Source organism: Ranitomeya imitator, chromosome 7 (assembly GCF_032444005.1).
Source record: "Ranitomeya imitator isolate aRanImi1 chromosome 7, aRanImi1.pri, whole genome shotgun sequence".
NCBI lineage: Eukaryota > Metazoa > Chordata > Amphibia > Anura > Dendrobatidae > Ranitomeya > Ranitomeya imitator.
In genome coordinates this window covers 65,345,582-65,360,679 of record NC_091288.1, presented here as the reverse complement: position 1 = coordinate 65,360,679, position 15,098 = coordinate 65,345,582, and the positions used below count along the sequence as shown (strand labels likewise).

The following is a 15,098-nucleotide window of genomic DNA, read 5'->3' as shown; positions in this document are numbered from 1 at the left end:
GGCAAGATTGAGTTACACTTTCATAACTTTTGTACATTAACTGTGTCACGGAAAGTAAAGGCCCAACAGGGGGTCGGACAGCAGACGGCACACACACAACTGGATGGAAATGGGGAGAGGAAGGCTCTACCAATAGGGAATGAGGGATGGTCACCACCTGAGCTCAAACCTGAGCCTGTCACTGCACTCCTCTAATGCCCTAAGTGGGTCCTTCCCCCACCGCCATCAGGAACCTTGTCCCTCGCTGTCATCTAGCACGGCCCTAGCTAGTGCACTGGCCGGCAAAGGCGCTAGCCTTACCACTGCAAAAGATACAACACAGGGGACATTGACAAACACGCAACAGACAAGGAGAAAACACCAAACTTAGCTTAATAGCCTTCTCTGTGGCAAAGCACCGCACAACAGAAGAAAGGCACCCAGACCAGCAGATTCACCACTGCAACCAGAGAGCTCCTTACTCCAGGCTTGGTCAACATAGATTGCTCTATCACTGACAGTCAGCTGATGCATCAGGTGACTATTTAAAGGATGGTGGAAGTGGTCACCACCCACATCAGCTGACCTAGCAACTCTGCAATTGCAGTACATAACCAGCAAGGGAATCGGACATTAACCCCTGCTGGCTTGAAAGGAAAAAAAGCTACATTTAAATTGTAGTGGAACCAGAGCTGCCACGCATCCAAAAATGGATCGTGACAGTACCCCCTTTCAATGAGAGGCCTCTAACTCTCAACACCAGACCTCACTAAAAACAGCGTATGGCGAGGATGCCTCGATCCACTAGGGTTCACCTCTGCAGTCACCTGATCCTCAGGTTTACGGCAAACGCAGCCCAATGGAGATGGCAATAACGTAGGCTCCGGAGGCGCCACAATCTCCAGAGCGCCGACCTGTGGAATACATTATTGCCATCTCCATTGGGCTGCATATGCTTTGACAGTTCTGGTTTCATAGAGCCAGAAAAGGGCAGAGGTAGATGGAAAACAAGCAGATGGGAAGATGCACCTAAATGTTTGGCTCCATCATGGTGCCCGGTCGCCTGCACTTGGATTGAAGAGTCATTCTGTGCTAACAGACTCCCTTTAACTGGATATTTTGGAATATAAAGATAAGTCCAAAGCAACAGATACAGATAAGCTAGCTTACTAATATACTCAATGTCTGAACTCCGGGACATTGTCACCAATGTGTAACCTCATCACAAACATTTTTTTTCCTCCTACCTGTTGCTTGTAATTAATGTCTTTGGTATGTATGACTTGTTTGCACATTTAACATCTGAATCACAGAGAAAGCTCTGTAGAAAAGGGACCATCCCCGTACTCTGGAGATTTCTGGGAGCCAGGTAACCTGCAAAGAAGAAGATGGGGATCAACAACAAAGAGATGACAGTCATATACTTCACATTATGAATGCATCAACCTAAATATTAATCCGGAGTCCCCTAGTGATGTGGGGTATAATCTCATACATTTTTAGTCCACCTCTAATAGTTTATGATATAAAAATGATCTGCATCATTAGATGTCTAATAGTTGCCTACAATCAAAGTAATATTTTCAATAGCACATACATATATATATTTCTGTTTCTAGCATTAGTAGTTATCTGATTTTTAATAAATATGTAAGTAGAGAACAATCAAGACCAGACAAAATTAGTAATTCTTTTCATATTTTATCTGCCAAACGCGCTGTCGGGAATTCTGTAAAGCATTTAAATATAACTTTATGTTATTATTCAGTCTTATAGTATTAGGATTTAGCATAATTAAGCTTCCATCGCTCCCATCATAAAAATAAGCAGAGAATAATAAAAGCCATCAGTTGCGTCACTGAAGTAGCGAGTTCCAAACCATGATCTAATGAAAACTTTGTCACGCCAGTTTAATTAGTATTTCTTGTAGCGTAATGAATATATTTCCTTCCTCGGTTATGTAACTTCTTCTCATGACTTGCAGAGCTGCATTCCGAAGCTAATAATTACCCCACCTATTGACATTTACATAGGTGGGACTGAAAGAAGGAAAAATCACACCAAAAAGTCCTACTATAAACTACCTTTCCCTGACAGGTGGTGATAACCAGTGACAACTACGTTATAATTATAGTTTAGAAAAAGTTATTGCTTACTTTTAGGGCAGGTGCAGATGATTGTTTTCTTTCCATACAAGAAAATCGGCACAATTATGCTAATCGGACTCTGATCAGAGTGTGATCTGATTTTCTCAGAGGTTGAGATAAAAAAAAAGATGGACCATACTAGAATGCCTTTTCGAGTGTTGTCCATTTTTTTTCACGGATCCATAGACATGAATAGGAGAGTGCTATCCAATTTTCGGAGACAAATCTTGCATGCTGCGATTCTTTTCCTCAGACCGCTCGGTCCAAGGAATAAATCAGACGTGCAGAGCCCCATGCAACAATCCCAGGAGACACCGCTGCCATCAATTGTCAGGACAATGACCCAATTGACTGACGAATAATGGACAAGGTAATGGCTGCTATTGCTACTGGGCAGGTTATTAGACAGTGAACATGTGGTATACACACATCTAGTTCCACCCTTGATCAGCAACCGTCCAGAGGAAGTCAACACACATGGGTATATATATATATATATATATATATATATATATATATATATATACTAGATGGCAGCCCGATTCTAAAGAATCGGGAGTCTAGAATCCATATATACTTTATTTATTCAAATGTAAGAATAATACAATCTAATATATAATTGCCTAGAATACTACTTCCTGCAATTTGTGCCAACTTCCGTGGCTTTGTCCGGAGCTAATGTCCGGAGCTAATGTCCGGAGCTAATGTCCGGAGATAAGTGACGTCAACAGTGTCCAGTGTCTGATTGGTTGCCGCCTGCTGCGAGCGACCAATCAGAAACGTGCCGTACTGTGACACACTCCGCCCGCCATTTTGGTGTGATTTTTGAATTTTTACCTCACAGCAAGTTTCTACTGCGTGGAGGCGGGCCCAGTGACGTTGCTCTTCAAGCTCCTGCCGAATTTCGTCAAAAAAATGATAATACCATTTACCAAAACTATATATATTTATTTGTGAAGTGGTTCAGTGACATTTTCACACCAATTTTGAACTTTTGTTTGGTGTTTTCTCCATATACTGCCTATTATTTTTGTTCTTTCTTACTATTATTTATTAATTGTATTATTCTTACATTTGAATAAATAAAGTATATATGGATTCTAGACTCCCGATTCTTTAGAATCGGGCTGCCATCTAGTTAATAAATAATAGTAAGAAAGAACAAAAAATGGCTGCACTCACCAGCTCTTGACAATTCTTGTTATTTAAGGTACAGTTACACAGGATCCATGAACATGCTTATGAGGGGAGGGATGAAAGACATAAGACGACAACTTTGCGTGTTGTGGCAAATGCCACAACAACGGTTCTTTGCTTAAGAACAATAATGTAAATAATAAATAATATGTCGGCGTCTTTTTGCTCTGCATTATTAGTATACTTTCTATCAGACCTAATCTTACGTGCGCCATCAGCAGCTTTGGGCTCTGTGTCATTAGTATCCTTACTATTAGAGCTCATGTTGGCTAAGCTAAACAGCTTTAAGCGTGGTGGTGGCAAACAACAGGTTAATAAGAGGCAGTGTCAGGTAGTAGGAAAATAGCCAGTTAATAATAGGCAATAGTTCTTTGCAGGAATGCAGATATTAATAAATAGGCAGTTTATATTGCAGAGAAATTGCTGGGCAATAATGGACAATGTCCTTATGTGGCAAATAATAGAGCAATATACCCAATGTGGCAAAGAAGAGGTTAATAAACGGCAGTCTCTCAGTATAACAGTCAGTGAATAATAGGCAGTATATGGAGAAAACACCAAACAAAAGTTCAAAATTGGTGTGAAAATGTCACTGAACCACTTCACATCTAAATATATATAGTTTTGGTAAATGGTATTATCATTTTTTTGACGAAATTCGGCAGCAGCTTGAAGAGCAACGTCACTGGGCCCGCCTCCACGCAGTAGAAACTTGTTGTGAGGTAAAAATTCTAAAATCACACCAAAATGGCGGGCGGAGTGTGTCACAGTACGGCACGTTTCTGATTGGTCGCTCGCAGCAGGCGGCAACCAATCAGACACTGGACACTGTTGACGTCACTTATCTCCGGACATTAGCTCCGGACATTAGCTCCGGACATTAGCTCCGGACAAAGCCACGGAAGTTGGCACAAATTGCAGGAAGTAGTATTCTAGGCAATTATATATTAGATATATATATATATATACAGTATACAGTTATTGCCAAGCTCCACAATGACCAAAGAAAAACTAGCTTCCACCACCAATCGTTTATTGCAGGCCGATTGGACGCCCATCCCTGGTAATGTTGAGCCTCACGAGGCTTCAGGGGTGCGATTGATAGAGCGAGAAGAACAAAGCTATTAAATTTGATATATTTCATCCATAAATTAGGCATTACTAATATACAAGAGATGTTGCAAAGGGGACAAGACAATATAGTATATACAGTTACATAAAAATAAAATGGAGAAGCAAAAGAATATTACTAGACCTGTTGTCACAGGAATGTTGCAGATCTTACAAAGGAGAGCGCTCCATTTATAAAATGGCGCAGTCCTTACAGCACGCTGTATCTGCCAAAACTGAACAATGGTTCTAGGTGAGAACCTGTTTTTACCAGGAACCATCCACTCCCACCTTCCTCCACCGGTGACCTCAGATGGGGTCAGTAAATGAGATGCAGGCTCAGGTATCACAAATTATGAGATCCTCAATCATAAGGATATTTGTCCCTCCGGAGGTCCCAGGCGGGAGATATTAATGCCATATTTCTGATCACTATTTTTGCTTTCTATTCATATGAGACATGGTATAAACAACTTTATTCATCAGGTCATTGTGAAAGGGAACCTGTCACCTGAATTTGGCGGGACCATTTTTCGGTCATATGGGCGGAGTTTTCGGGTGTTTGATTCACCCTTTCCTTACCCGCCGGCTGCATGCTGGCTGCAATATTGGATTGAAGTTCATTCTCTGTCCTCCGTAGTACACGCCTGCGCAAGGCAGGCTCTCCAGTTTCCTCCCACATTCCAAAGGCATACTGATAGGGAATAGAGGCTGAAGGCAACCTGAATTTAAATTAATTACCCTGTCTTTATTTTTAATTATTAGCTTTTCCAAAGTTATGAATTTTTGCAGTCTACTTCATTACCTTATTTTGCCTGTCCCAAGTACTATGCTTCCGCACTATATTAAGTTTTTGGTTGAAGTTCACTAAGAATCTGCTTTCAACTGTTGCTGGACAATAATCAATATTCTATATACAGAGTATTGGACTTTCCCTATCTGAGCCCTTCAGCTCTATGGACCCCATCACTAGAGATTTCTTGTAAATAGAGTAAGGATTCTTGCTGAGCAGCAGATGAAAGCAGATTCTAGGGGTATGTTCACACTGAGCCTTATACCAGTGGTCAAAAACAACAGTTTTTCACTCTGATGTTTTCTTGGCGTTTTCTAAGCGGAATAATTTTGTGGTAATTTCTTAAAGCGCTTTGTCGACTTTTTGTCCACCGACATTAGATATTGGAGCAAAATTTGGCCATTTTAGCAATTAAACATGATTTGAGTTACCGCTATAGAACCCACGCCCAGAGATTCTATAACCTTTATCAGGATCATATTTTTTAATACCATTGTACTACCAACTGTTCTTTTCTAATGAGTCGTGCAAATGTGCTCTTTCTTAAGTTTTCATATATTTTTCTTTTTTTCTCTTCCTCTTTTTTTCATAAATGAACAAGTCTACTCATTTTTTTTAAATCTTGGGTAAGAATTCACCAATATTTGGAAATTGTTATTTTTTTTCCACCAAAGTGGAATAAATTATTTTTGGCGAATATTCAGAAATTACAGATTTTTTATCGAAATTTCTGTGACTGTCATTTCATCTAAATTACACTTGCAGAAATCCTTGTGTTTTGCTCCAAACCAACACCATTCACATGAATGGAACTGATTTTGATTTGCAGAAATGTCAGCAACAAAATTGCCGAGTCTGAATATACCCTTAAGCCCACCACACACATTACCTTACAGTTGGGCTAACCATGTTATGACTACTTTGTATATTCTATGTAGTGTGCAAAATGTATTGATTCCTAACATATTATACCTAACCATAAGCACACAAACTAATGTTACCTATCACCAGTTTTTTGCTACCCCATCTGAGAGCAGGGTGATATAGGGGGAGAGACCCTGACTCCAGAGATGTGTCACTTACTTGGCAACTTGGTGCCGTTTTGATAAAATCACAGTTTTATCTACTGTACTCTGTATGCTGAGCTCTGTACAACCCCACCCACACCACTGATATGGCGGCTTTCTATGCATAGGCAGAAAGCTGCCAATCAGTGGTGGGGGCAGGATTATACAGAGCTCATGATTATGGAAGACTACATGGCAAAAGGTTAGTCCTAATCTACTTCTAAGGCTGCCGTCACACTATCAGTATTTGGTCAGTATTTTACATCAGTATTCCTCAGCCAAAACCAGGTGTGCGTGATAAATGCAGAAGTGGTGCATATGTCTCTATTATACTTTTCCTCTAATTGTTCCACTCCTGGTTTTGGCTTACAAATGTAAAATACTGACCAAATACTGCTAGTGTGATGGCAGCCTAACACTGTGATTTTATCAAAACTACAGCAAACAGCCCAGTAAGTGACACATCACCAGCATCAGTGTCTCTGCTGATGGTCAGGTTAAATGGCAAATACTCGGTGACAGATTCCCTTAAAGATCCGTGAAATTTGGAGGGCAAGGCAATACCATGATTTTTTGTCATGCTCCTTAAACTATTTCTTTTTTTGCAGTGTAGTGGTGCCCATTATCCTGGTAAAGAGGCCACAGCCACACACTGGCATAATGTGGTGCACTTGATCAGCAGAAATGTTCATGTAGGTGGTATATATCTATGAAATACCCTCTTACATTCCGGCCTCTTCTGACGTGCCATCTTTAGTAGTTAGAACTGTTGCCTTGCAGCGCTGGGGCCCTGGGTTCAAATCCCACCCAAATGTCATTGTAATCAGATAGGATGAGATACTCTTATGGCTGAGATATAGACTATATGCGAGTTTGATGCAGAGTCACTGGAGAAATCAATGCTTTGTTGTTATAATGCATGTAAATTCTCTATGGTTTGATATAATCATTCTATGTGTTGGCGCTGGATGTCATGCGCCCACCCAGAAATAGGTTTAAAGGGGTTTTCTCTCTCTTTAGAATTGTATTAATTATTGATCTTTACCTAGTGGTCAGAATCTAAACAGATTGCACAGCGCTGACAGGTTCTTTGCTATGGAGCTTGTAAGCACTGTCTGCGCAGACTTCTACAATGCAGTGAGGTCATTACGGGGTTAGTGTTTATGGACGACTCAGGTGAAGGTGCCAGATAAATGTAATAAGCGTAATAAAATAATTTAGCTTTATGGCAGAATTGTATCTACTAAGTGATCTTATGTGTCCTTTATGTCTTCTGCATCTATATATAGAGAAGACTCCTACCTGCATGTAAGAACCTGTTGTATCTCCCAGCTAGAAAAGTGTACAAGCTTCTGACTCAGACTGGTAATTGGTGGTTTCGTCACTGCAGTCTTTGGTGTGTGAGACCCAGATATTAGACAGGTTCAGCAGGGTTATGTCAGAGGGATTTGTTGTGTTTTTTAGTAGTCAGACAATTAGGGATGTGAAGAGTGTGCCAGGCCGGTGTGTTCTTAGCTCCGCGGCAGGTCCCGTGTGTCACTGTCCTGATTGTTGACTTTCTCTCATGATGTCCTGGGAGTGACCTGCCCTCCATTCAGGGATAATGCTACTAATGGCACCGTGATGATTGCTTTACTTTTTCATTGCCAGTGGGGTGGAGAGTGCTACTTACTAAGTGCATCTCATCCCGGTGTCACTCCACGTGATGTGCTGGGGATATCGACTGACTGCTATGTAAATACATACATTATATACAGAGGAGAGCGCAGTCTGTCATCTGACATTATAGTCATAGATAGATAGATAGATAGATATGGGATAAATAAATATACAGTACAGACCAAAAGTTTGGACACACCTTCTCATTCAAGATTTCTCTGTATTTTCATGACTATGAAAATTGTACATTCACACTGAAGGCATCAAAACTATGAATTAACACATGTGGAATTATATACTTAACAAAAAAGTGTGAAACAACTGAAATCATGTCTTATATTCTAGGTTCTTCAAAGTAGCCACCTTTTGCTTTGATGACTGCTTTGCACACTCTTGGCATTCTCTTGATGAGCTTCAAGAGGCAGTCACTTTCAATTCACAGGGGTGCCCTGCCAGGTTTAATAAGTGGGATGTCTTGCCTTATAAATGGGGTTGGGACCATCAGTTGTGTTGTGCAGAAGTCTGGTGGATACACAGCTGATATTCCTGCTGAATAGACTGTTAGAATTATATTATGGCAAGAAAAAAGCAGCTAAGTAAAGAAAAACGAGTGGCCATCATTACGTTAAGAAATGAAGGTCAGTCAGTCCGAAAAATTGGGAAAACTTTGAAAGTGTCCCCAAGTGCAGTTGCAAAAACCAACAAGCGCTACAAAGAAACTGGCTCACATGAGGACCGCCCCAGGAAAGGAAGACCAAGAGTCACCTCTGCTTCTGAGGATAAGTTTATTCAAGTCACCAGCCTCAGAAATCGCAGATTAACAGCAGCTCAGATTAGAGACCAGGTCAATGCCACACAGAGTTCTAGTAGCAGACACATCTCTACAACAACTGTTAAGAGGAGACTTTGTGCAGCAGGCCTTCATGGTAAAATAACTGCTAGGAAACCACTACTAAGGACAGGCAACAAGCAGAAGAGACTTGTTTGGGCTAAAGAACACAAGGAATGGACATTAGACCAGTGGAAATCTGTGCTTTGGTCTGATGAGTCCAAATTTGAGATCTTTGGTTCCAACCACCGTGTCTTTGTGCGACGCAAAAAAGGTGAACGGAAGGACTCTACATGCCTGGTTCCCACCGTGAAGCATGGAGGAGGAGGTGTGATGGTGTGCGGGTGCTTTGCTGGTGACACTGTTGGGGATTTATTCAAAATTGAAGGCATACTGAACCAGCATGGCTACCACAGCATCTTGCAGCGGCATGCTATTCCATATGGTTTGCGTTTAGTTGGACCATCATTTATTTTTCAACAGGACAATGACCCCAATGTTATGAGAGGCAATTCAGTATCACAATGGACATGGAGGTCAGAGCACATACAGTGATCTGACAATAACCCAAAATAATAGAACGAGCTCTGAGACGTGGGAACTCTGCAGACCGCAATCCCTGATCCTCTCCAAACACAACTAGAGGCAGCCGTGGATTGCGCCTAACGCTACCTATGCAACTCGGCACAGCCTGAGAAACTAACTAGCCTGAAGATAGAAAAAATAAGCCTACCTTGCCTCAGAGAAATACCCCAAAGGAAAAGGCAGCCCCCCACATATAATGACTGTGAGTAAGATGAAAAGACAAACGTAGGGATGAAATAGATTCAGCAAAGTGAGGCCCGATATTCTAGACAGAACGAGGATAGGAAAGATAACTTTGCGGTCTACACAAAACCCTAAAGAAAACCACGCAAAGGGGCAAAAAGACCCTCCGTACCGAACTAACGGCACGGAGGTACACCCTTTGCGTCCCAGAGCTTCCAGCAAAACAAATAGACGAGCTGGACAGAAAAAATAGCAACAAATAGCAAAGAAGCACTTAGCTATGCAGAGCAGCAGGCCACAGGAATGATCCAGAGAAACAACAAGTCCAACACTGGAACATTGACAGGAAGCATGAATCAAAGCATTAGGTGGGGTTAAGTAGAGAAGCACCTAACGACCTCACCAGATCACCTGAGGGAGGAAACTCAGAAGCAGCAGTACCAGTTTCCTCCACAAACGGAAGCTCCCAGAGAGAATCAGCCGAAGTACCACTTGTGACCACAGGAGGGAGCTCTGCCACAGAATTCACAACAGTACCCCCCCTTGAGGAGGGGTCACCGAACCCTCACCAGAGCCCCCAGGCCGACCAGGATGAGCCACATGAAAGGCACGAACAAGATCGGGAGCATGGACATCAGAGGCAAAAACCCAGGAATTATCCTCCTGAGCATAACCCTTCCATTTAACCAGATACTGGAGTTTCCGTCTTGAAACACGAGAATCCAAAATCTTCTCCACAATATACTCCAATTCCCCCTCCACCAAAACCGGGGCAGGAGGGTCAACAGATGGAACCATAGGTGCCACGTATCTCCGCAACAATGACCTATGGAAGACGTTATGTATGAAAAAAGAATCTGGGAGGGTCAGACGAAAAGACACAGGATTAATAACCTCAGAAATCCTATAAGGACCAATGAAACGAGGTTTTAACTTTGGAGAGGAAACCTTCATAGGAATATGACGAGAAGATAACCAAACCAGATCCCCAACACGAAGTCGGGGACCCACACGGCGTCTGTGATCAGCGAAACGTTGAGCCTTCTCCTGGGACAAGGTCAAATTGTCCACTACATGAGTCCAAATCTGCTGCAACCTGTCCACCACAGCATCCACACCAGGACAGTCCGAAGACTCAACCTGTCCTGAAGAGAAACGAGGATGGAACCCAGAATTGCAGAAAAATGGCGAAACCAAGGTAGCCGAGCTGGCCCGATTATTAAGGGCGAACTCAGCCAAAGGCAAAAAGGACACCCAGTCATCCTGATCGGCAGAAACAAAGCATCTCAGATAGGTTTCCAAGGTCTGATTGGTTCGTTCGGTCTGGCCATTAGTCTGAGGATGAAAAGCCGAGGAAAAAGACAAGTCAATGCCCATCCTACCACAAAAGGCTCGCCAAAACCTCGAAACAAACTGGGAACCTCTGTCAGAAACGATATTCTCTGGAATGCCATGCAAACGAACCACATGCTGGAAAAACAATGGCATCAAATCAGAGGAGGAAGGCAACTTGGACAAGGGTACCAGATGGACCATCTTAGAAAAGCGATCACAGACCACCCAAATGACTGACATCTTTTGAGAGACGGGAAGATCTGAAATAAAATCCATAGAGATATGTGTCCAAGGTCTCTTCGGGACCGGCAAGGGCAAAAGCAACCCACTGGCACGAGAACAGCAGGGCTTAGCCCGAGCACAAATCCCACAGGACTGCACAAAAGAACGCACATCCCGCGACAGAGACGGCCACCAAAAGGATCTAGCCACTAACTCTCTGGTACCAAAGATTCCAGGATGACCAGCCAACACCGAACAATGAACCTCAGAGATCACTTTATTTGTCCACCTATCCTCGACAAACAGTTTCTCCGCTGGACAACGATCAGGTTTATTAGCCTGAAATTTTTGCAGCACCCGCCGCAAATCAGGGGAGATGGCAGACACAATTACTCCTTCCTTGAGGATACCCGCTGGCTCAGATAAACCCGGAGAGTCGGGCACAAAACTCCTAGACAGAGCATCCGCCTTCACATTTTTAGAGCCCGGAAGGTACGAAATCACAAAGTCAAAACGGGCGAAAAACAGCGACCAACGAGCCTGTCTAGGATTCAAACGCTTAGCAGACTCGAGATAAGTCAGGTTCTTATGATCAGTCAATACCACCACGCGATGCTTAGCTCCTTCAAGCCAATGACGCCACTCCTCGAATGCCCACTTCATGGCCAGCAACTCTCGGTTGCCCACATCATAATTCCGCTCAGCAGGCGAAAACTTCCTGGAAAAAAAAGCGCATGGTTTCATCACTGAACAATCAGAACCTCTCTGCGACAAAACAGCCCCTGCTCCAATCTCAGAAGCATCAACCTCGACCTGGAACGGAAGAGAAACATCAGGTTGACACAACACAGGGGCAGAAGAAAAACGACGCTTCAACTCTTGAAAAGCTTCCACAGCAGCAGAAGACCAATTGACCAAATTAGCACCCTTCTTGGTCAAATCGGTCAATGGTTTGGCAATACTAGAAAAATTGCAGATGAAGCGACGATAAAAATTAGCAAAGCCCAGGAACTTTTGCAGACTTTTCAGAGATGTCGGCTGAGTCCAATCATGGATGGCTTGGACCTTAACAGGATCCATCTCGATAGTAGAAGGGGAAAAGATGAACCCCAAAAATGAAACCTTCTGCACACCAAAGAGACACTTTGATCCCTTCACAAACAAAGAGTTAGCACGCAGGACCTGAAAAACCGTTCTGACCTGTTTCACATGAGACTCCCAATCATTCGAGAAGATCAAAATGTCATCCAAGTACACAATCAGGAATTTATCCAGGTACTCTCGGAAGATGTCATGCATAAAGGACTGAAACACTGATGGAGCATTGGCAAGTCCGAATGGCATCACTAGATACTCAAAATGACCCTCGGGCGTATTAAATGCAGTTTTCCATTCATCGCCTCGCCTGATTCGCACCAGATTATACGCACCACGAAGATCAATCTTGGTGAACCAACTAGCCCCCTTAATCCGAGCAAACAAATCAGATAACAAAGGCAAGGGGTACTGAAATTTAACAGTGATCTTATTAAGAAGGAGATAATCTATACAAGGTCTCAGCGAACCATCCTTTTTGGCTACAAAAAAGAACCCTGCTCCTAATGGCGACGATGACGGGCGAATATGCCCCTTCTCCAGGGATTCCTTCACATAACTGCGCATAGCGGTGTGCTCAGGCACGGATAAATTAAACAGTCGACCTTTTGGGAATTTACCACCAGGAATCAAATTGATAGCACAATCACAATCCCTATGCGGAGGTAGGGCATCGGACTTGGGCTCATCAAATACATCCCGGTAATCAGACAAGAACTCTGGAACCTCAGAAGGGGTGGATGACGAAATTGACAAAAATGGAACATCACCATGTACCCCCTGACAACCCCAGCTGGACACCGACATGGATTTCCAATCCAATACTGGATTATGGGCTTGTAGCCATGGCAACCCCAACACGACCACATCATGCAGATTATGCAACACCAGAAAGCAAATATCCTCCTGATGTGCAGGAGCCATGCACATGGTCAGCTGGGTCCATTATTGAGGCTTATTCTTGGCCAAAGGCGTAGCATCAATACCTCTCAATGGAATAGGACACTGCAAGGGCTCCAAGAAAAACCCACAACGCTTAGCATATTCCAAGTCCATCAAATTCAGAGCAGCGCCTGAATCCACAAACGCCATGACAGAATATGATGACAAAGAGCAGATCAAGGTAACGGACAGAAGAAATTTTGACTGTACCGTACCAATGGTGGCAGACCTAGCGAACCGCTTAGTGCACTTAGGACAATCAGAGATGGCATGAGTGGAATCACCACAGTAGAAACACAGCCCATTCAGACGTCTGTGTTCTTGCCGTTCAACTCTGGTCAAAGTCCTATCGCACTGCATAGGCTCAGGTTTAAGCTCAGGTAATACCGCCAAATGGTGCACAGATTTACGCTCACGCAAGCGTCGACCGATCTGAATAGCCAAAGACATAGACTCATTCAAACCAGCAGGCATAGGAAATCCCACCATGACATCCTTAAGGGCTTCAGAGAGACCCTTTCTGAACATAGCTGCCAGCGCAGATTCATTCCATTGAGTGAGCACTGACCATTTTCTAAATTTCTGGCAATATACCTCTATCTCATCCTGACCCTGACAAAGAGCCAGCAAATTCTTTTCTGCCTGATCCACTGAATTAGGCTCATCGTACAGCAATCTGAGCGCCAGGAAAAACGCATTGATATTACTCAATGCAGGATCTCCTGGCACAAGAGAAAATGCCCAGTCCTGAGGATCGCCGCGCAAAAAAGAAATAATAATCAAAACCTGTTGAACTGGATCACCAGAGGAACGAGGTTTCAAGGCCAGAAATAACTTACAATTATTTTTGAAACTCAGAAACTTAGTTCTATCTCCAAAAAACAAATCAGGAATAGGAATTCTTGGTTCTAACATAGATTTCTGATCAATAGTGTCTTGAATCTTTTGTACTCTTGCCGAGAGCTGATCCACAAATGAAGACAGACTTCTAATGTCCATCGCTACACCTGTGTACTGAACCACCCAAATGTCTAGGGGAAAAAAAAGACAAAACACCAAGCCAAGAAAAAAAAATGGTCTCAGAACTTCTTTTTTCCCTCTATTGAGAATCATTAGTACTTTTGGCTTCCTGTACTGTTATGAGAGGCAATTCAGTATCACAATGGACATGGAGGTCAGAGCACATACAGTGATCTGACAATAACCCAAAATAATAGAACGAGCTCTGAGACGTGGGAACTCTGCAGACCGCAATCCCTGATCCTCTCCAAACACAACTAGAGGCAGCCGTGGATTGCGCCTAACGCTACCTATGCAACTCGGCACAGCCTGAGAAACTAACTAGCCTGAAGATAGAAAAAATAAGCCTACCTTGCCTCAGAGAAATACCCCAAAGGAAAAGGCAGCCCCCCACATATAATGACTGTGAGTAAGATGAAAAGACAAACGTAGGGATGAAATAGATTCAGCAAAGTGAGGCCCGATATTCTAGACAGAACGAGGATAGGAAAGATAACTTTGCGGTCTACACAAAACCCTAAAGAAAACCACGCAAAGGGGCAAAAAGACCCTCCGTACCGAACTAACGGCACGGAGGTACACCCTTTGCGTCCCAGAGCTTCCAGCAAAACAAATAGACAAGCTGGACAGAAAAAATAGCAACAAATAGCAAAGAAGCACTTAGCTATGCAGAGCAGCAGGCCACAGGAATGATCCAGAGAAACAACAAGTCCAACACTGGAACATTGACAGGAAGCATGAATCAAAGCATTAGGTGGGGTTAAGTAGAGAAGCACCTAACAACCTCACCAGATCACCTGAGGGAGGAAACTCAGAAGCAGCAGTACCAGTTTCCTCCACAAACGGAAGCTCCCAGAGAGAATCAGCCGAAGTACCACTTGTGACCACAGGAGGGAGCTCTGCCACAGAATTCACAACACCCCAAACACACCTCA

General features: G+C 43.2%; 1 protein-coding gene across 1 annotated transcript in view; it reads right to left on the bottom strand.

The window, feature by feature from the left end:
• The window catches only part of ABCA12 (ATP binding cassette subfamily A member 12), a 253,565-nt gene that overhangs the window by 171,994 nt on the left and 66,473 nt on the right, over window positions 1–15,098 (bottom strand). The window contains exon 3 of the mRNA XM_069735561.1: window positions 1,227–1,353. Within this exon, the coding sequence (XP_069591662.1) occupies window positions 1,227–1,353 (127 nt within the window). The remainder of the gene's footprint in view (window positions 1–1,226; window positions 1,354–15,098) is intronic.